Raw genomic sequence first — 23,462 nt, 5'->3', positions numbered from 1 at the left:
TAACCCTGTATGGATTACCACCATTTTCAGTACCGTTTATATGAGGAAGCTTCGCCCCGGACTAGGAGGCTGAAACGCATCCTCTTAGAACGCCATAGTCAAAGAACCCCAGGAATGTGATGTGTGATGTTCAGACCAGTGCAGTAGTGGGGCTGCTGATTCGGGTCAACAGTCCAAGCTCCGTTTGTTGGCCACACAGGGTGATTTCCTCTCCCACCCAGTCCACTTCTGTACTCTTTGCAGTGATTTTCCTGTTAGTGAAATCACGTAGATTCGTATTTGCACATTCATAAATGTGTCCTCAGCATCTTCATTTTTGTCATTCTGTCATCAGCCCCTTGTGGGGTGTGCCTTTCAATGTCACTGCTGATCCTTTACCCCATGAAAAGCTGCTCAACCTCACACACAGAAACCCCAAATTAAAACTCGGAAACCACGTGCATGCTTCTGATGAGCAAAGATCAAAAAGGTGGGCAAGGCAAGATGCTGGTGAAGGAACAGGAGGAAAGGAGGTAGTTCTGGGGCGACATGCCCCCATGTCCTCCGTAAGATGTAGAGTCACGGGGTCAAATTTTACACGCAGGCGTCCTTTCCCGTGGGGCTTCCCAAGTGGCACAGAGGTAAAAGAATCTGCCTGCCAATGCATGAGATGCTGGAGACGCGGGTTCTATCCCTGGGTCAGGAAGATCCCCTGGAGAAGGAAATGGCAACCTACTCCAGTATTCTGCCTGGAGAATCCCATGGACAGAGCAGCCTGGCGGGCTACAGTCCATAGCGTCACAGAGTCGGATACAACTAAGTGACTACGCACGCACGCAACGCCCTTTCCCAGGTCTCTTTCAGGAACTCTCTCCTGATATTCCAGCTCACTTACAGGGGCATTTGCTGCAGCTCTGTTTGCAGCAGTGAGACTAGAAATGACTTAGGTGCACCTCTCAGAGGGCTGGTTGAGAAAAATCACGCAGGGGAGACCCATGGAGCCATTCAGATGTGTGTGGCCACGAAATGATCTCTAAGACGCTCTATAAAAGTAGCGCTCAGGACAGGGAGGGGAGTGTGTGCTGCTGCTTGTAAGAAAACACAAGGGCTCTGCACACACAGGAGCACACAGAGGGCCTCTCTGGGGAGAGCTGAACAGGAAATGGGGTGTGGGGAGCCTGTGGAGAAGGGAAGCGGGTTTTGGACTGGAGGACACTGAAGAGGAGCTGTCTACTCTTCGCTCTTGCATGAAGCCTTACCGTTTGCATGTGTTCAGTTCAGTTCAGTCGCTCAGTCGTGTCCGACTCTTTGCGACCCCATGAATCACAGCACGCCAGGCCTCCCTGTCCATCACCAACTCTGGAGTTCACGCAAACCCACGTCCATCGAGTTGGTGATGCCATCCAGCCATCTCATCCTCTGTCGTCCCCTTTTCCTCCTGCCCCCAATCCCTCCCAGCATCAGTCTTTTCCAGTGAGTCAACTCTGCGCATGAGGTGGCCAAAGTACTGGAGTTTCAGTACTTTTGAAACTTTGCATGTGTAACTTCCTCCAGAGGTCAAATGTTCTCATTAATGTTTTAACATGAAAACACTGGAAGATGGAGACTATCTGCCACCACTTAAAAGACCAACGCCACCCCAGTGTGCAGGCTTGGAGGAAGTTTACACCAGTGAGTAATCAATAAGTCAACAACAAACTCCTCCCCTGACAGGGAAACACAGGGCTGCAGGCCTGGTCACCATGCTGAAGCTCTCTGGGCAAAAAGTTTCCTCATCAGCAAAATGAGAAGTTTGACCTAAGTCGTTCTGTAAGGCTGTTTTCGGGCACAAAATATCTGATTGTTCATTTAAACCAATTTTGTGTTCCCAAGGAACAGTAAGAAAGCTAGTGATGGGCTCTAGTATCTGGTCTAAATGCTCTTAGGCCATCCATTCCAAATAATTTTACACTGAAGCATCCTTCAAATACATTCAGAGCACAGAATTTATTGAACATAACACGGAGACGGCTAGTACGGAAAGTTCACGCCTCGGCAGGGCAGGTTTCATCAGGCTGACATGGAACATGTGAGAACATGCTATGAATGGCTCCTTTGATCTGGACACTAAGGAAACCCACCCCCTTCCCTTTGGGAGGTGGAAAATCAGCCATGCATTTATTACATATCAGATAACCAACACATACCATGGTAAAGAGTCCTCTCCTACACCAACTTTTTAAATGCATTCCACGTCAAAACGGGTCATACAACTTAAAATACATAAGAACGATGAAAATGAAAGCATTCTAAGACATGTCTTAGAATACTCAATCCCCAAAATGTTAACATATATCGAAGTCAGGATAAAAACCCTCATCACAAACTGCAGAGATCTTTTTTTTCAAGACAGGGAGATGTAAGCTATGGAAAGAACAGCATGTGTTACTGAAACTACTTATTTTCACAAAGAGAGAGGAGGTGAAGAGAACATTTAAATAAAAATAGATCATTCTGAGTTTCTTATAAGAAGTTCCAAATGGCAGGAGCTTATAAATTGTGTTTTTATAAGGAAACGCTAGTAAGAGAAATGAGAACCAAATGCATTTTGCGTGTTTCTCTCTACGTAGAAGAGTGAGTCAGTTCACTGAGGCTGCTTACGAATGAAAAACACAAAAAGACAATCATCCCTGTTGAGTAGTTTCTCAGCATCTCACTCAGGCTCTGACACTGAGAAGGTAAACTGACCGATGTTTGCTGAGTGAGGGCTGGTGAAGAGCAAGCGGCGGTTCTTGTGCACATGGTGTCAGTGGGACAGACAATAAACTCTGACCTTTGAATCCAAAGAAAATTATCAATGGAAAAAAAGAGATATTTTTAAATGAATGCTGCACTAGAGGCTCACAGATGAATTTAGTTTACTTCTAAAATACACAGGAAAGATGGCAATGCAGGCACCCAGTTCATAAAAAGAACCAGACCTTTCTGTATTACGTGGAAAAATGTCGAGTCGATGTGGGAAACACACACGCTAATTTATTATCTTAAATCACAAAAACTATGCATTCTTGTTAGCACTAAGCCTTAATGAAATCGTGTTAAGATATCTGATTTGTCTCCCTTAGTCGGCAGTTGCTGAAGGGCAATGAACAGATAATGTAACCTTTTCTGTTCTGGCCAGACTTGTTGGGCGTCAGTCAAACAAAACCCTCAGGGGCTACAGCCGCACCTGCGGAAGCCAGGGCCAAGCTCCCTTGGCTCAGGACACAGAGGTGGGCAGGACAGGAAGCCAGCCCCTGTCCTGCCCCCGCATCTCTGAGCCCAAGGATTAAACACACATCCACCCTGCGGTTTGACAGAGTAACTGTAACAGGGCATTGTCACAGGATCAATGTTTTCTGGTTTAAAAATAAACATCAGTATTTATTCAGCAGCAGCAGACTATTCATATTACCCCACCATACTGTTTTATTCAACTGACATCTTTTAATCAAAGCAATCCATATCATGGCAACATTCCCAGGTATCATAATTGCAAGTATTTATGGCAAGTTAGATGATAATAGCTTTATTTCTGTTGCTAGTTCTTTCTTTCTTCCCTCCCGATTGGGTTTTCTAATGAGTTATTTCCATTAAGAACACCTAAAATCATTATAGTCATTGAGACAACTGCTCACCCACCTCTACCAGCTTCACTTTTAACTATTACACACAACTGTTTATGTGTGTTCATGTCTTCTAAGTTTTCCAAAATACCTCTGTAATGACAATAAAAGTGAAATCTTTGCTTTTCATGGTGGGGTTACAGTGAACAGAGGGAGGTCGGGTCTGCCGACTTGGGGGTGGGGGACCTTGTGCACCCTGACGTTCCTGGAGGCCGAGTTTCATGTGCACCAGGTATGCGGCTGACGAAGATTCAGACGCAGGAGGAAGTGGGTTAGTGAATTTATCTTGCTGGGGGTGCACTTCCACAGCCTCCCTGGCCTGCCTGTCAGCTGAGGCGCTTTAGTGGGGTCTGCTGTGGCGGCCCCCCTTCGGTGATTTCCCGGAGGGGTCTGGGACCAGCAGCTGTGCGGCTGTAATCCCCAGCAGGCCCCTTCTGTGATGCTGGTTTTTAATGCTGGTTTTTGCTTCACGTTTCACTTACAAGTTATGTAAAGCCTCCACGGAAAGCCTCATCATCACCTTGTGAGACAGACTAGTCATTTTCTTTCTCAAGCCCCCAAATTCATTCCCCAGGAGCGTCACACAGCAATCTTCAGGCAATGAGAAAATGGAAAATGCATGTATCTTCACTGTCTGAAGTGTGTTTAGTTTCCAAAAGAAAAATAAAGAAGCATCTGAATGAGAGTCGTGACTCCGTCTGCTTTGTATGTAAAACCAACTACAGAAGGGATGAAGGCAAACACAGACAAGGTGCCTGAAGGGCCCGTGTTGCTGAGATGGGCCCCCGCTAATTCACCGAGGCCTTTCTTACCGCCCCTCTGAGGGGTTTTTGAAGCTGAAACAGCGTCTTAGAGACTTAGGCCCTCGCAGGAGGCTTCCCAGAGACTAACTTCGTTCCAAACTAGAGGTTCTAAGAAGTTGTTCCATTTAACCTCATGGAGGCTTCACTTCCTCTTGGGCAAAACAGAACCCTTGCTCCCCAATGTATCCCAGTTGTCATGAGGATTGAGTCAATGAAGGAGCACAGAGGAAATGCTCTGCGTGGGGTGGCGAGGGCATCCTCACAGCAGCGACTTTCCTTGCAAGGTTACCATCAGAGAAGCTCTGAAGAAGGCTTTTAAAAAACAAGAATATTCTCCAAATCCAACTAGGCTGGGAACTCTGAGGGACCCCACTTCTCATGGGGCACAGGGGGTCCCGAGTGCCCTTTCTGGTCTTGTGGGACCTGCTCGCCCAGCTGGAGTCATCAGTCCAACAGTGTGGCGGACCTCCTGAACACAACCCCATTCCTGCTCACATCTCAGCACCAGCGACTGCCACCCAAGGTTCACTGTGCAAGGTCTCCAGAGAGGGAACTCTGGTGAGTGAATGAATTACTTAGGGCTCCTCCTGCTCCAGCCCCACAGCCTCAACAGGAAGGGGCCATGAGACAAGCTGCTCCCGCCCCAGGCTCCAGCGAGACGCATGTCAGTGAACTGCCATCACCCACAGGGGGTGCAGTGGCCTCTCCACCTGCCAATGTGGATGTTACTCAAGTGTTCAAGGTGACTTTCAAGTCCACATCCACCTCTCTCGGTATTTTTTTACCAACAATTTCACAAACAAACTGTAAACAAAAACTTGTAAATGAGCCAGTTCTTTAGAAAAGGAACTGAAAATGATAAACGGCATTCTATATTGGCGTGGATCCTGAGTTTGCAAATATATTTTTGTGTGCAAAAAAAAAATAGACACCATTTGAAAAATGTTAAGCTACTTACATATGGTATATATGCTACACACACACAGCCTGTTTGCAAATTAATTTGAAAGGCTATTTAGCTGTGAGCTATCACTGCATTCAGTTATATCTGACTCAACACAGCCTGCAAGTCCAATAGCGATACTTTCCAATAGCAATTCTTTTCCTGGGATTCGTTTGAAAGCATTTAGGTTTTCACGGATCACTGGAGGTTCTTCATTTTTTCCCCCTTCTGTGTTATATAGGTATAAGCTGTCTCTCTAGGCATAAACTGTCCACTGGTAAAAATCAATTTTGATTTTATCAGTATTTATTACCGCTGGTGCCAGCAGTTTAGAAGACTAGAGAGAAGGAAAACATGCAAACTAGGAGGACAAAAAAAAAATTAAAGCCAGGTCCTCATGCCTACAAACAACACAGCCTGCTGATCTTTAAGAGGTATTCCCTATGGTGCCAAGGGAGCCTAAATTATCAATTATCAATCAATAAAAATTTATAGGACTCTGTTACTGCTTATAATCTCTTTTGTTATCTGTGAGCTCGGGGGTGGGTATTTCTAAACCAGGGAGGGTACTGCCCTCACAGGTGCTATGAGCAGTAACTAGGGCTGCAGGCACTGGAGCAGCCTGACCGTGCCCGCCCAGCCTCCCTTCCCAGCCGACACTCCAACCAGCTTCAACCTAGCTTGTTCCAAGCCAGTTTATTCCAATGACTTGACTCTCACCAGCTCAGGACAGAATAGTCTATGGGCAGGACCACCATCTACCTGCCTCACTCTCAATTTCCAGAAAAGACACCCAAAATCTGCACACTCTTCCAGGCTCAAGATCTTGAGTGTCCCTGGCTCTTAAAATAATGAACCACAGCGGTAGCTGACCAGGGTCACTGACATGAGGTCTGGTCTTCCCATCACTACCTTCTCTCCCTGGTGGGGGTTCCCTTCTTCCACTCAATCAGAAAGTTCAACAAACTAACAGGTGTTCACCAAGTCCTAACCCCTAAAACGGCCAAGAGGTTTAATAAGATGACTAGTTAGAAGAGACAACCTTGGATTTTAAATTTTGATTTTAGGTCACACACACACAAATAGCCCACATCCTCTGAGACGCGGATTTCCTTTTTCTAGATGTACACAAAATACTAAGTCATTTTCAAATACCTGAAACACAGGCGCCCCAAACACTCTTTTTGAGAACTTAAGACACTTGATACAGGCACCAGCAAATTTGTCTCATGGGCCAGATCCCAGCAGCTGTTCTTGTGAATAAAGTTTTATTGGCACACACGGCAACCTCCTTGAAGGAAAAGTCTTCGGACTCCTTATCTAAGGAAATGGGACTGCACTACACCCACAGGCACTATTTGTGCGTGCTCAGGCACATCCAACTCTTTGAGACCCCATGGACTGTAGCCAGCCAGGCTCCTCTGTCCATGGGATTCTCCAGGCAAGAAACTGGAGTGGGTAGCCATTTCCTCCTGCAGGGGGTCTCCCTGACCCAAGGACTGAACCTGCATCTCTGGCGGCTCCTGCACTGGCAGGCAGGCTCTTTACCGCTGAGACACCTGGGGAGTCCCAGGCATGATGTGAGGCCCTCCGAAGCACTGCCCTTTCAAGGCCAGGAGTTGCAGCAGATTTATCACACAAAGATTAACCTGCTGCAACTGCTACACTTAACAGAAGCTGGCAGAACGCACACACTTCCCTGTTCAGTCTTCTCACCCCTTTTCTTAAGTATCTGGATCCACACGGAATGGACACTGGAGACTAACTTATAACTGCTGGCAGGGATTCCACAGCTTCATGCAATGGGTCTGTGGTTGGGAACTAGGTCTGTTCAATGTTTACCAAGAGTGCTCAGCATGTAAACATATGTATTTCTCATCCATAGGGTCATTTTTCTTTTTAGATAGGGGTCATTTTTAAATCAACCTTCCAATGACAAAATAATAATGATAAAAATAGTAAGTACCCCCAACCCACTTAGCAAAAGTGACAAAATGACAAAAGATCTCTTAATTTGGGGGCTTTATTTTTTTTTTTTTCTTTTTAAGATGCTACATAGTCAAACAGAATTGGATTGGTCTTTTACGGCATAAAATTAATTCACAGTCAAGCTCTCCATCACTACTTGACGGCTCATCCAAAGTTCCTCTCGAAGCCCCTCCCGCACCACCCCCCACGCACCGGCCCCGCCTAGCTGGCTCCCTCTCCCCGGCCCCTCTGCTGCCTGCCTCTCTTGCCCTGATTCCAAGTCAGGGCTGCCTGGGAAGGTCAGGACCACACTGGGGCATGGGTGCTGAAGTGTGGGTGGTGGTGAGAAGCAGAGAAAGACAGCACAGGGACCAGCTACCCTTTCCCCTAGACAGTGACCTCGAGCTGACTGCCGCTACTGAGAGTCCTCTCCCCACGGTGCCTATTACTTATCTACACAGAAAACATTTCCTGGCAGTTGTTCTCCAACGTTCCCACAAGCACACCTCCGTGTGTGTGCGCGCGCGTGCATGCGTCCACATGCGCGCACACAGCCCTGAACCTTCGGCAGCAACGCCAGCTTCACTCCATGGTGTTAGGTAGCACAGGTGGGTTTTAGGCCACAGAATTAATTATAATCTTGTGACAGAAGACATGAGATGAAATACATTATATAAGTTAAATATGCATTAAACATCTCTGAATAATAATTCAATCTCACTACATGAACCAATAGTTATCTAGCTTGGTCCCTTGAAGAGAACAGCATTCAATGACTTTGACTTCCAGAGCGTCGGGTCAATCAGCAACACACACTCCCCACTGCTGATGAGCACAGCCGATGCTGCCACAGCGCCGTTCTTGGTGCCTTCAGGCCCTGTTCATCAGTCCCCAGGAACTGATGGCCAGGGTGGGCGTGGAGAGGCTGCCCACAGTGAGTGAGTGGCACGGGGAAGGACATCGACAGGGTGGGCTCCAGCTTCCCAGAGGCCAGCACCAACAGACAGGGAAGAGTGTCATGTTTGCAGAGAGGAAATCCAGCAACGTGGACCAAGGCTATGGACGCTTAAAATGACATTTACAACATGCCATTACCATTTAATCATGGTTTCCCTTGTCATTAATAAGGTTCACTCTTTGCCCCAATCATTTACTATGCATTTTAAACTTTCTAAAAGATTGTTATATTATGTTCTATTTGTGTGTGTGTGTGCATGTGTGCACGCGGGCGCACACAAGCGGGGAGGGGTAATTTAAAGGCAAGACCTGTGAGATGTCATCATACATTAATTTCTCTTTACACATGGTTATGATAAATTTAAATCCCACACTATGGCGGACCCATCAATCCAATCCCCAGCTCGCATGCTGCCTCTACAAGGCGATCTTCCCTATGATCACGCCAACGATGAAGAAGAGGACGACGAGCGCCAGCAGCCGGGTGCTCAGGCCCTCCTCCTTCCCAGCCACGACTGACGCGGGAGCGGGGCTGTTGCTCTGTGCTGTCTTCCTCATCCGAAGGCCGTCTTCCTCCTGCGGAGCAAAGACACATTTCAAAGACAGTCCAAGGCACCAGAAGCGGAAGGCAGCTGTACAGCTTAGCAGAGGTTTGGTGGGGGCTGGGGAGGGGGTGGGCAGGGAGTTACGCCCAGACTCCATCACACGATATGGTCCCCACCTCCTCATTTTGCAAATGGAGAAACAGCCTACAGAGAAGAGACTGGCTTGAGGTCCTTCTTCCTCCATGTATCCACCACAGTCTGCTGGTCCCTTTGTCTAAGGCAGGGCACTAATGTAGTTCTCTGAGATTTATAGAAAAAAGTTCTTCACAGAAAAGAATCCCAAGAAATGACCAAGTAAGGGACCTGGATGCTTTTAAATGTAGAGCTCCATGGTTGATACTTGGTGAGTTACATGGAGACTGCTGGACTGAAAATGGGATGTCTGTAATATCAAAGTATAACTGAACTGCATAACACATCTCAAATATTTTCTATTTAATGCATGGAATTTCTACCAAAGAAGAAACAATCTTTTTCCTACATATGAAGATAACTTGGCCACATTTTCCCCACCTACACAGACCTGTGAGAATTGACACTTTTCCTTTCTTCACAATCCCAAATAGGGCACACATCAAGGCCTTCCTGTTCTAATTACCCTCAATCCATCCCTGACACCCTCCACAACAGCTGCACTTTCTTTTCTTCTCCTTCAGTTCATTCACACTCATCAAGTGTCTGATAGATCTGACGACAAGAGACAGCCAGCCCCTTGAGCCCACCTCCCATGACACTCAAGGCCACGTCTGTGGGATTATCAGTATCTGTGGCTGTGTCTTCCTGGCTACTCTGGGGCTTATCTTAAGGGCAGGGACCACCCATGTCTGTATCCCACAGTGCTGGGCACACAGGAGGGTCTTAGGAAATGTGTGGCCAAATCAAAGTATGAAAGAACACAAAACAAGAAATCCTTGTTTTGCAAGATGAAGAATCTTCTAATGTCAAGACTGGTCTGATAATATTTTAAAGACACTTTGCTCGTGGGGTATGGCCAATATTGCTGTGTGCTGATAAATGACTGGTGCTATTCGATTAACTTAAAAAAAAGGGGGGGGGCACAGCAAAATACAGCATTTATTTTATTGGGTTTATATAGAAGCTATTTCCACCTATTTATCACTTTAAATGGCACAGAAGAGAAATACATTCAAGAAGAAGCTTTAGGCATATCTTAGACTTTTAGCCAAAAGTAGAGTGTCAGCTTCATAATTTACTCCATACTAACAGCAGTCAGTGAATGAGGCAAATCATGATTACTGCAGAGAAAGACGAGGATGCCACTTCCTAAACCCTGCTGGCCCCACTGTGTCTCCTCCCTCATCAGAGTAAGAGAAGGAAGAGTCACCTGCAGTGAATTTATGGTGTGTACCTGGTGCTATGCAGTCAGAGTGACAATCTATGGTGGCTGGGGACATGATCAAGATGAAAAGAACAGATCGGCCTCAAGACTTAAGCTGCAACAAAAGATCCTACAATCAGATGTTCAGAAACACTCTCTTTAATCCTGTGTATGAAAGGCATACTTTCAACACTGGAAGGGGCCTTAACAGGGTTTTGCAAACACAGGCCAGAAGCCGCTGTGACGGACAAAGTTACACAGAGCGTCCAAGTCTGGCTGGTCACTTCCACACTACCGCAGGCCTCCAAAGCCAAGAGTAGCACACCTGCCTCGCTCCAGCACCAGTGCAACCTCACCCCCCAACGCCAGGGCCACCCTGCAAAGCCAGGGCCACTCGCCAGGTCTAGGGCCACAAGCTGGAGCCCCTGGTTCTCTGTAATCTCCCCCATGGATGTGACAGCACCCCAGCTCCAGTCTCCTGACCATACTGATAGAGGATGAGACCCTACTGCTGATCTATTTAGGATACTAAAAAATCAGAATGATGATTGCCTTGAAACAGAATACAGATCAGTCTTTACTCTCTTCAAAAAGATTCTCATCCAATGGGGATGGAACAGGGGCTTGAAAATGTGAATTCAAGATAACCATTGTTGTTTTTTTAATTTCACTTTATACTAATGGATTTCTTGTTTGTCTGCTGTCTTTTTATGAGGGGACAAGAGTTTAAATAGTTGAAAAACTACTGCTCAAGGGACAATGGTTCTTAATTTGGGATGCATGTGGGCGTGTGTCCAAGGATTGTTTTGAGAACCTTAGGAAAGGTACAGAAACTTCAGCCTGGAGGAAAAACATGCAAATACAAGACAACTCCACAAATTCGGTGTTCAACCTCCTCACCCAAGACCACAGTAGCAAGCCCCCATTCCCTGGAGATGATCAGGAAATAAACTGCCATTACCTTGAACTGCTTGTTCTCCTCCCGAAGCCTCTGGACTTCGCTCTGCAGCCTCTTACACTCTTCCATCACCTTCTTAACTTCAGTGTCGTCCAAGGAGGAACTCAGAGCTTTAGACACCGTGGGTGTTTCTGTCTTTGATGCAGTTGTGGGTATAATTTTATTTATTTCTACATCATGCTGTTCAGAAATAAATGAAAGCCCAAGTGTCACCAAGCACGTATTAAAGGACTTCTTCATGCAAAGTAAAGTAGTTCTCAGCAGACACCACCCAAGGCAGCGTTTCCAAACTGTACAATGTCACATTTACTTTTAAAACGGATCACTTTATCACCTAGTATCTTCATAATCTAAAACTGGGCTCCAGAAATTATAGATGAGGGCAAATATTGAAGTCTGGCTGAGACTAATACTTCAAAGAAAGAGAAAAGGGCCCGTGCGCACTGCACTATCAAATTCCTGCCATGAAAAATCAGCAGAGCATAGCTGTGCAAGCTCAGGAATCATCAACCACAAATTACCGTCACTACAAAGACACAAACACCCCCAGACTGGCTGGGCGGGAGCAGAAGGCCAGAGGGGACGTGACCCAGAGGGTGATCTGTCTCCTGAACTTAGACAACTGCAGAGATGGGATGAAGGTGCAACAAATTCAGTGTCTATGGTATTTCAACCTGGGGAGGCAATGTGTTCCTCACTTACCCAGCCACGACTGTGCTGTGACCCCCTCTGGAGACCCACTGGGGATGAGTGAGTACGTGGGGGCAGGGGAAGCACGGAAGCCCTCGGGGGTCCATGCGGCAAACGGAGAACAGCGAGCTCTACCCTTAGTCTCCCAGGGGAGAGGAGTGAGGCCCTGGCAGGCAAGACCTCAACACACAGAGCTAACCTCCAAGTGCACAGCTGGGGCCAGAATACAGTCCTCAACTATACATAACTGGCAGAACATGCTGTGGCAAGAGGGAAGGGAAAAAGGAAAGACGACCACCACTCTTTCAAAGAAATGGGATAGTGATGGTGGTCAATTAGTGAGCCAGAAAAAAATGCTAAGTAGTTTTGACACAAAGCATCAGCATTCCTGGAGATCGTTATGGATAACGTTGAGAGCTTGAACATTTCTATTCCCACCACCAGCTATTAACAGCCAGGGTGGTTTAATATTCTGCATGGGTTTTAAACTGTGTTAACACAGTTTAAGTTTTTTGACTAGGGTGAAGGGAGGTCCATGCCAACCAGGCTCATGCTTTGGTTTCACACAAAGAAAAGTGAGCCGGCAACTGGGAGGGAGTCACTTCTTACCCTCAGTGCTCAGGCAGCATAGGGGGTGATTCTCAACGGGAACTGACTCTGCCTCAGGAAGGGTGTACCGGGCGACATGCAGAGACGCTTCAGGTTGCCACGACCAGGGACGCTACTGGGGTGAGGTCAAGGGTGCCGCAGCACACCCTGCAAGGCACAGGACAGTCCCACAGCGAAGGGCTCCTGGCCCGAAAGCCGGCAGGGCTGAGGGTGAGAAACCCTCATCTAAAAGCATATTTTGACTGAAGAGAATCTGGGGTTCAAGAGGTAGACAGTTGGTGCTCAGTGCAGACAGGGAAGCCTGCAGACAGCACTGAACAGGAGGAGCTGCGCGCTCACCACCACCTGTCCATCAAGCACCAGGATAAATGGCAAATTATTCCGTTTTTGTCTTTCCCACTGTTAAATATTACAGCAACCTAGAGCTTTGCCCAAGTCAAAGAAGCTCTTCGGACTTTATGACATTTCAACAGGTTCTGCTTTTCAAAGGCAAAAAAATGTTTCAATGAGTTCTTTCTGTGAATCTTCCAAAGGCAGATTTCACAAAGGCCCACTTATTTGTTGACTTCAGCTTATTTTTCTCTTCATACATCAGAAGAAGGAAAATAATTTGCCAACTTAAATTTTGGTTTTGCAGGAGATGGTATGCAAATAAGTATCAGCTTGCAACATTCAATTATTGTTAACTATAAACATACTTACTGGTTTATCATTTTCTGCTGGCAATTCAAACACACATCTAAGTTTTGAATCCATAAGGTCTTCCGGTTTTGCCTCCTTCCACTAAAACAATTTAAATTCAATAATCAGGATATTATAAAGCTGCTAGAAGAATGATTTTCTTCTTATAACTGACAATTTCAGAAAAATACGCTTAATGAGAAAGCCCTGATGTACATCAAATAAAGAACTTAAGTCTGCTGAGATTTCAATATTTTTAACGTGACAAGATTAAATACACCAGCTCCCCTGAATATTGATTATTCTTCACCAGCCCCAGTAACGCTGCCTGACTCCTCTGTGTCCACCAACGCTCCTTGTCGCCAGGCTGTGAAAAGCACACAGGACAGAGAAGACCACCACTGGACCCAGAGGAATCTTCTAGCCTGCATCTGGATGGCCTAAGGACATCTGGGCTCTCCTTAAGAAAACACAACTTACTTTGCAGGGCATGTCTTTCTAAGCGGAAGCCCATACTACTTGGAGGTGCTTTTAGAACACTGCCAACTACCAGCAGGGCATGGGAAAGGGAAGGCCACACTCTCTGTGACCCCTACTGTCTGGGCTGACCACCACTCCCTCAGCCTGCTGGTAGGAACATGTTCCTGACTAAATCCATGTTCTGGGAGGAGGCACTCCTGGCTTACTGCTCCTTGTTTTGGCAGAGGAGAACAGGAATCCCAGATGTCCTGAGAATTATAGAGTAAACCAACATAGCAAGAAGGTGATACAGCAAAAGGAACGAATTCCCCCACCCTGACCCCAGAACCATGCAGGAGGCAGAGAGAGCAACAGGTACCAAAAGTCAAAAATGGGAAATAATCTCTGTGTCAAGCAAAACAGGAACGCCAAAGTAAGCCATGGTGGGCACAGTCATGGAACAGCATGCCATTCAAGGGATACCGAAGAGTGTTTAATTACATGGGGAAAATTCACAGGATATAAATGAAGAAACCGCAAGCAGTCTTTTAAGTCTGCTCCTCTGCGCGCGCACACACGTGCCCACAGATACATGCGTGTGTGTGCGCGTATGGTAAGACTGCTTCTCTGCACACGCACACACACGTGTGCACAGATACATGCACGTGTGTGCGCATACGCTAAGACCGCTCCTCTGCGTGCGCACACACACGTGTGCACAGATACATGCGCATGTGTGCGCGTACCGTAAGACCGCTCCTCTGCATGCACACACACACGTGTGCAGATACATGCGCGTGTGTGCACGTACCGTAAGACCGCTCCTCTGCACGCACACACACGTGCGTACAGATACATGCGCGTGTGTGCGTGTACCGTAAGACCTTCGGGCAAGGGTCATCTCAGTGTGCTGGAAGTCGCCGCGTGAAAGCCTGCTGGCAGGCAGGCAGTCCAGTGATCTTCGAGGGTCTGACTGCTCTGCGTATCACAGACCACCCCTTACCCACCGGGGCAGACGTGCTCTGCACTGGACAGAGGTGGCAGTCACCACCCTAACCACATAATCAGACCTGGTGTCACCAAAGGAGGGACATGATGCACAAAGGACACTGCCTTGCAAAAAACCAAAAATACCGAACCTGAATTTAGTCATGAGGGAATCATTTGATAAATCCAGAATGTGGGACATTCTACAAGGCACTTGGTCTGGACTGTAAACAGGATGAGTGTGCACTAGTAGAACACCAACGAAAGGCCATCTCTTGAACCGGGAAATGCTAATATGGGCTTCTCTCTTAAACGCATTATTGAATTAATGTTAAGCCTCTTAGCCACGAGTGACAGGCTACTCAACAGAACTGAGTCTATGAAAGAGCCTGCCCTTGTTACAATGCATTCAAGGATGGTGAAGTTTCATGAACAGTGCATCTTACAGTTAGGAAACTCAGCAAAAAACAAAGTTTAGGACAGAGAAGAAGCAAACGTGGCAAATTGTTAAAAGGTGATCTTAGTAAAGGTTAGAAGAATAGGCACTACTGTTTTTTCAACTTTCAGTACATCAAAAATATGAAGAATAATATTTTAAAGTAAAGAAAAACCACCAGGCTCTCACCAATAGTGGTTGGGTCTAGTATGAACAAACTACAGGTCACATAGTTTTATTTTTGCTTGTTTGTATGTATCCCAGATTTCCAACAAAGTGCATCTCATTTTTTAATTGTTATGAACATTATCACGAAATAAAGTAAAATTCACTTTTACTGTACACTGAGGCCTGGCCTGTAGCAGCACTCAGATAAGACAGCTGCCAGACACTGCCTCACGCTCTACACACAGCACATTTAGTCCCACAACAGCCCTGGGAACTAGGTTTTTCCCCCATTTTACACATGACCAAACCCTCAAGAAAGTTAATGAAAACTGCCCAAGGCCACAATGTTAGTAAAAGGCAGAGTCAGCTTCACACTCAAGACACCCAAGGCCATGCTCTTTCACCAAGCCATGCAGCGAAGCCAAACAGAACATATTCTTGGAGAGTCCACGTGGTGCATTTGCCATACATTTTTTTGATCACACAAGGTAACTTGAAGTGACACACCATGTTCCAGGAAGTGAAAGCAGTGAATGTATCCATAATTATTTCTATGAGAAGGAATGTTAACACAAAGCCTATGATCGCTGGTCTCTGTGAAACCTCAAATGTCTCATTTACCCCTCACTTCCTGCCCAGGAGTTACACGGAGTTAAGCATGAAGGTGGTCAGCTATGCTTTTCTAAAACTGAAAGAAATGGCTGTGTGGTCACACAGGGGCCTGAAGGTAGGATGTGCATGAAACAGTACTTCAAATAAAACTTTGAAAGAGAAAAAAAATAACATAGTGTGAATCCTAGCTAACTCGAATTTGTAGGCATTCCTCGGACAACACCAGTCTCTAAGTTTCACTTGATGATCTGGAAAGTGGTGAAAATGTTGAGGCAGTCCTGCCCTTCTTTTCCAAACTGTGAGGACTAGACAGTCTGCCCTCCCTGGGCTGTGGATATTAGGGGTCTATCAGTATACTGAGACTCTCACAGCACCAGGATGCCTGCTGACTGATTCACGTGTGTAAAAAGCTGGGGGTAGAACTGCCATTATAATCATCTTCTAGAAAAATCAATACAGGGGACTGGCTGTGGGGCTCTGTCCCCATGGCGACCAAAGTCCGTGGACGCTCAAGTCCTTCATAGAAGATGCTGCCGCTGCCAGCACTTCACACCCACAGAGCAGAACCCAGAGCAATGGAGGCCCAACTATAAGGTATCAACTACTTATTTTATGAAAATGAAGTCAACTTATTTTTACCAAAATGAGAAGATGGAGTTGAACACATATTTAAGGGGAGGAGGGTGGAAAAATTGAAGGAATCGTGGGGCAGGGTGGGTGGGGGGGGGAGGCAGGGATACAACAATAAAAACACAAAGAATGGCACTTACTAGAACCAAGCAGGGCGAAAAAAGCCTAAAGGATTGAAGGATATTTAGTATTCAACTCTCCCGCATCCCTCTAGATTCTGGGGGATCGGGAGGAAGAGGCAGAAAGCGTTTTCTAGAATAAAAATTGCCCTTATCTGTAGGGGGAGGGAAGGGGGTGAAGGTAGAGAACCCTTAGACCATTCAAGACACAACCCACCAGAACAAGGAACTGCTGAAGGAAACCAGAAGAGTCAGATACCAGAAAAGTCAGAAGAGTGTTCTAAAAGTTACATAAAATGTTAAAATCAAAGTTCTAGAAACCCATAAAGGCAGTCAAAGTACAAACCTCCTGAAAAGCACCATTCCCCTTTAAAAACAATTTTGACATATTTTGAAATGCATGCACCCACAATTCTGCACCTATTTTTTTTTTTTTAATTACTGGAGAAAAAAAAAAAGCATTCAGTACTTACTACTGCTTCCATATCAGAAGTGTCAGTTGGAGCAAACATAGACTGAACCATAAACTTGTGTTTACTTTTCTCATTGGGATCATAATCGAAAGGCTGTAACATCACTGAGAAAGAAAATATTTCATTAGGAGGGTCAGAGCTTGGTTACCGGCAACCATTTGTTACATTAATACTTGCACTTTGGTGGTAAGGCAGTTCACCAGGACGTTCTTCTCTGAGCCTCATGAAGCCCCTGGTGAAGTGAGCACTTCGAGATGAGCAGCCTCTTCCCCACCCTGCGGGTCTCAGACCTCAGGTCAGGGACATGAAGGGACCTGCCCGAGGTCAAACAGCAGGTAGTGGCAGAGCCGGGACCGGGGCTTAGGACCCAGGTCTTCAGACTCGCAGCCCCTGATCTGCCACCATGGCACACCTGACCCAACAACTGCCACAGGCCTTGCATCCAGGTCAACCAGATACAGACATCTGTACCTGTTCTGCTCAGGAAAGCACCCGCCAACGATCTCCTCAAGAACTAAGGACGGTCCACATCTGAGGAGCAGTTCAGGCATCTCTCTGTGCTATTCTCCATGTCAAGATCGTCATGGTCACACTTCAAATACAATTTTGCCAAGGATGTTAGAGAATTTTTACAACCCACACCCTCATAGCATGGAGAAGACCCCATCAGCTTTCACAACCTTTCTCCCAAGAACCTAGAGGACTCTCCCTTGCAGGCTCCCTGGACCGAGCACATCCACAGACTGAGGGGCTGTCCTATTCTGGCCAGCCTCCCCAGGACCTGCCACCCTACCCCACTGAATGACGGCTGCTTTACAACATGAAGTTTCCTACAAGGCTTTGAGAAACCACACATCTAGTTGAGCTCCCTGAAACCTAACTTGCTCACACGCAGGGAAAGCCTGCTGTAGCCCTGATGAGTGACGAGCTCCCCGGGACCGAGCGTCCCCCTGGGGCCAGAAGCTGGGCTCTGCCCTTCAGCTTTACCATCACTTCAGTTAATCCTTCAGAGGCAGGGAGTGTTGCAGAAGGTATTGTGATGCTTACTTGCAGATGGAAAAACTGAAGCACAGAAAGATTAGCCCAATACCATGATGGAGCGGTCTGACTGGAGGGCCAACGTTCAGGGCCACAAGAGGGCTGGATCTCTGTGCTGGCCACTCACCAGTGTTTTCCTGCCTTTGAACTCACTGAGAACTTCCTGGGTTCTTAAAGCCTCACAGTCATCCACCCCTGCAGCAAACAACCAGCCCTGCCCTAAGCCTGGCTTATAAAGGAATCTGGGACCCGACAAAGTGAGGGACCTGCTCAAGGTCACCACTCTGGGAAGCAGCAAAACATGCTGTTCAGCAACCCTTTTGCCACACTGGATTCTCTGACACAGGTGGGGTCACATCCCCAGATCCCCCATCACGGATCTTACACGTGACGAGGAGGAGGAACACAAACATCCCTCTCTGTCTTGGAGGTGCACGGGTCCTTTCTCTCTTGGGGACAGAGAAAGTTTATCAATAAAATACATTCAATCTGAGGATCTGATATTCAAAGTGAAACCATCAGCAGAGAGAACAAAAGGTCATTTAAAACAGGCACAGGGCCACTCCACTTGAAATTTTATTCTTGCAGATGTAAAGGCATGGCTCTATCCTGGAGAAGCAGTCCTTGCTGGTGGCCTGGGACCTGGAATGGAGACAAGTCTGCTGCTTGCATCACTGAGCTAGCAGGAGCTCTCCCAGAGCATCGCTACACACTGGGGCTTGACATTTAACCCCAGGGACAAATGGCCGGACTAGCAGGTCAACACCACAGACTTTTATTCTGAAAGCTGAATTTCCATTGCATTTTTACCACCTCTAAGATTGCAGTAAAGATGTATGTGATAAAGAAGCCACTATCTTCACATGCACTGTGATCCTGCCTGGACAGGGAATGTCAGCTTTACTGGAGTTGGGTCACGGTCTTCCAACTACTATCAGATTAATGTTCATTTAAAAAAATTGAAGTGAATTAGGTTTTGAGAATTTCAGATCTCACCTAGCTGTGACAAAATCACGCTCTAGAATTTTTTTAGAATGGGAAAGAACTTAGTCTTAGACTGCATTTAGATTTCAGTAGGGCACAGGTCTAGCAGAAACACTGTCTCATCCTTGAGACTCTGCTTTCCCAGCTGTGAATGGCTTCCAGTCCTCCACTATGGAGGCCTCTAAGGCTGAGCCAGGATTATCTGTAAAGATGCCCAGAAGATGAGAGCCATCAAAAGACACTGCTAATTCTCAGAGAAGTTGGCTCTTTAGCTTCAACAACACTGGGTCACACACAAAGAACAACAGCATCCAGAGACCCTAAGAGCTGTTTCCTCCCACTCTTTTCCCCTTTCCTCCAGGAGGTGCAAGCCAGAAAGAAGGGCATGTGGGCTGCAGGCCCATCCTACAGTACACTGACCCTTCCTTTCCATCTCTCCATCTTGCACCATGCTCCTGTCCCCAGTGCCTTCACAATGTCCCAAGAGCAAAAGGAAAATAACTGTTACTGGCACCTAGTATGGACCAGGCACCAAAGAAGGCATATTTTCCTTAGTTCTCCCATCAGTCTTCACAACAACCATAAAGATGGTCATGTCTTCCTTTTCTAGGTGAGAAGACAAGGCTTAGAAGGGCTAAGCAGTCTTGCTTGGGCCACATGGCCAGTATCAACTGATGGACCAGAACTCCACACTGGTTCTGTGTCCACAGTCTGACTTCCACGGCACAGGTTCTCAAAGCATTACTCGAAGACCCTGAGACATCTCCACCCCCATGTCAGGTGGTCCATAAAGTCAAAGCTGGTCCTGATGATACCAAGACATTACATGTCTTTTCCACTGCACTGCTACCCCCAGTAACGGTGGGCACAAAAGCAACAGTGGGGGAACCTGCTGGTGCCTAAGTGTGGACACCAGACGGCAGGCACTGCCACTCACGTGCAGTGTGTTTAAAAGGCCATCTCACTTAAGAATATCCTCGATGAAGCAATAAACATCACTCACTTCACTAAATCCCAACCTTGGACCGCGCATCTTGGCACTCTGCTCTATGAAAACACACATCAAGCATCTCTGCTGCCCTGGGCAAAGCACTTGTGTAACCACCCCGGGTTATGAGCTAAACTGGACACTTTCGCATGGAACCACTGACAGAAAACTATGGGCATTCACACCGGGTATATGGCAGATATTTTCCTAAAAATGAATGAAGTGAACCGGTCACTGTAGGGAAAACAACTTGTAGCTCTTGTTGGTGATAAAATCCAGGCTTTCAAAAAACCTTAGAATCTTGGGAAACCTCTCTTGGCCACCAAGAGCTTCAGTTTCCCCAAGGAGATCAGAAAGGAGAGTAACAAATGTACGTTTTTGATGCTGGATAATGAAATCTGTCGACAGCTGGAAGGTCTGTGTAGCTCAGCTGGCATAATACTACCAAAGCCACCAAGTGCAAGAGAAACCAAAGCATCTTGGTGAAACAAAGTTCAAACGGTTTACTGGGACGGGGTCAGAGTCTACGTTGTGCTGACAAACGTGAAGAAAAGTGCTGCTCGACAAGTTCCGGCACAGCATCAAAGAAGAACACCTACAATTACAATACATATCGGTGGTAAAGGGGAAGATCCAATACACATTGCATTACCACTGATATGTATTGTAATTGTAGGTATTTTACTTCATATACATTGTAATTGTATTTGGTAATTGTATTGTATTGTACAATTGTACTGTAATTGTAGGTATTTTACTTCATATACATTCACCGAAACACACTGTAACAGAACGAAATGCAAAAGCAACTGAGAGAATCCAGAAATTAAGGAAATATGCAAAACCTATCAAATAATGCCATAATTTTTTGAAAAGTTATCTTTCACTAAAAAATGTGTGAATTGTATTTATTAAAATTGTTATGAAAGAATTAATAATTTTTAAATTTCTCAGTTTAATTTGCAATACAACAAATATTGATACAACCCACAAACCGAAAAAAAAAAAAAAAGCTTTTTTGGTCTTTAATTTCTAAGCATATACAAAAGGGGCCCTGAGACCAAAAGGTCTGAGTACCATTACTCTACATCAGGGTGCCTTGCAGGCCCCTCCAGGAGGGAAATTATCTGGTTGCTAATTCAAGTGAAGGCACTGGTGGCTTCCTACAGTCCCCTCTTGGGAGAATGTGCCATTTAAAAGAGAAAGCAGTTCACACAAACCAAGTTTCCGCCCCACGTGCACACGGCTGCACACACACCTGTCCCTGAGAGGAGGAGACCGGGGCGTCCCATGCTCGGCTAACCAAACCACCTTGCTGCAGCGTGCTCCCCTCTGCAGCTGTAGCCGTCTGATACCCCTGCCACCCTCAGAACTCACAGATGTCATCAGCCCACCTCCAGGCCTAGAGTGCATTGCCCGCCAAGTTGCCATGTGCAGAGTTAGACGGACCTCACGAAGACAGAACTTACACGAAGACCTCCGAGCTCATGAGAACACAAGCACACAAAGAAGTGGGTACTGGTGGCAACTAGCCCACCTTACAGGAGCACTGGAGACAGCAGAGGGGGCGGTCACATACCCTCTGTAAAAGGCACGGACTCAAAACATGGAAGCACAGACGCCCAGCTCACCCTAAGGCTGGCGAGGAGAAAACTTCCAACTGAGTGAAAATGATGACCACCGGTGAATTTCAGGAAGCTCAGGGTGTGAGATGGGTGCTTGGCCCCTCCCTCTCTGCAGCGACGCTCCCTCCGCCTAGAGCAGCAGGTGGAAAACAAGATGTTTGCCACCCACCAGCTCTCCTTTTCTGTGGGCTCCCCAATCAGCGATCAAGAGTGAGGAGGTCAGGTGGCACCCAGACTTCCTGAAACTTCATGAAGGCTCCTGGGCTTCAGCATCTGCATCGTGCTGCCCCCAACGCATGCCCAAAAGCCTGTATTTCTCAGCCGCTATCATCTCATGTCAAGTTCAATTTGCTAGACCCTACTAGCTGGGACTTTACAAGAACATGACAGAATAAACGTTAATCGTTTGTTCTCGCAGCTCCATACATGCAAATTGTGACAGAAATTATGTACTTTTTTCCATGACAGGCTATAAAAGAGCTTCCCATTAACTTAATTTATTTCACTTGAATTCCAGAGACACTGATGATAAAACCCTCTTAAATGAACCATCTATCCTACTTTTTAAAATGTATCGCTGATACTACATTAAAAAGAGGCCCGTTACCAGGAGACGGCCTGGAGACCAGGTCACCACTCACCAGCATTAATGCTTTGTGATACACTGTCAGCTGAATGCAGGTTGCAAAAGTGGGATCCTGTTAGGAAAGGGCCTTCACAGTCATAAAACACTGGATCAATAAGATCGGACTTTCTTCAGAAGACATGCAGAATATACACTACTTAACACACACAAGCACACACACCTCGGAGAAATGACTTGATTAAATGCTGCATAAAAGCTTATGAGAACCCGGGCAAGTCACAGATCACTTTCATCTGCATTATAACGGCAACAGAGCACATGAACAAAAGCTTAACAAGGCACCCTGGCAACTGCTTTATTATTATCTTTTAATCTCAGAATTTTATCTTTAACATGCCTCTCTCCTGTTTACATAACCACCATCTCAGTGCAGGCTTCCTCCAACATCCAGGTTTCTCCTCCCAGATCTCCCACCTCCTCCCAGTTTCTCTCAGAGCCCCTGTAACCCACATATTCCATCTCCCCCAAGTACCCGGCTCACCAGCTTGATAGTCCTCAAACGAAAAAAAACTATTTCCCAAGTAAAAGACAATCAATCCATGTCCACAGTCTCGTTCTCTCAGTTTCCTGATATGATCCAACAATTGTTCACGCTGCTGGTCCAACAGGTGTGCACAGGGCGCCGGCCACGCCCACACCCCCAGGTGTTCTCCACGGCGCCTCTTACCCCGTTGGCCTTAGGCGGCTGGCACATCCCTCGTGGTCCACCTGCCCTACTCGCATCTCAGTATGCCATACCTTCTCGGGCTTTCTCTGACTCTGAACCTTCTACTAGTCTGACTGTCACGAGGGGGTCTCCAACTTCAGCTTGCAGCAGATCTACCTGGAGTGTGTGTTAGAACACAGGTGGCAGGGTCCCACCTTCAGCTTCTGATTGCACAGGTCTGGGGTGGGGTGACGGGTTCCCAGCTGCTGCTGCTGGTGGTCCAGGACCCACGCCTGGAGAAGGTGGGCTGAAAGCACCCTTGAAGGCCATCTCACCCTCTCGTCCTTACTGGACTTACTGTCAGCGGACACCACCCATACAGAGCTCTCCCACAGGCTCCCCTTTCCCACGCTCACTCTTCATCTCCTGGTTTAAGACAATGGTTTCTAAACTTTTTTTTTTTTTTTGGAGGCCG

General features: G+C 46.6%; 1 protein-coding gene across 1 annotated transcript in view; it reads right to left on the bottom strand.

The window, feature by feature from the left end:
- Positions 1–7,373: 7,373 nt before the first annotated feature.
- The window catches only part of VAPB (VAMP (vesicle-associated membrane protein)-associated protein B and C), a 25,342-nt gene continuing 9,253 nt past the window's right edge, over positions 7,374–23,462 (bottom strand). Inside the window, exons 3-6 of the mRNA XM_010841904.1 lie at positions 17,061–17,164; positions 13,198–13,278; positions 11,200–11,376; positions 7,374–8,870 (exon numbers count right to left, since the gene is read on the bottom strand). Coding sequence (XP_010840206.1) covers positions 8,712–8,870; positions 11,200–11,376; positions 13,198–13,278; positions 17,061–17,164 — 521 coding nt within the window. The 3' untranslated portion in view covers positions 7,374–8,711. The remainder of the gene's footprint in view (positions 8,871–11,199; positions 11,377–13,197; positions 13,279–17,060; positions 17,165–23,462) is intronic.

Source organism: Bison bison, unplaced genomic scaffold (assembly GCF_000754665.1).
Source record: "Bison bison bison isolate TAMUID 2011002044 unplaced genomic scaffold, Bison_UMD1.0 scf7180017864167, whole genome shotgun sequence".
Taxonomy (NCBI): domain Eukaryota; kingdom Metazoa; phylum Chordata; class Mammalia; order Artiodactyla; family Bovidae; genus Bison; species Bison bison.
Note: the sequence above shows the minus strand (reverse complement) of the source record. Positions and strands in the feature narration are given on the sequence as shown.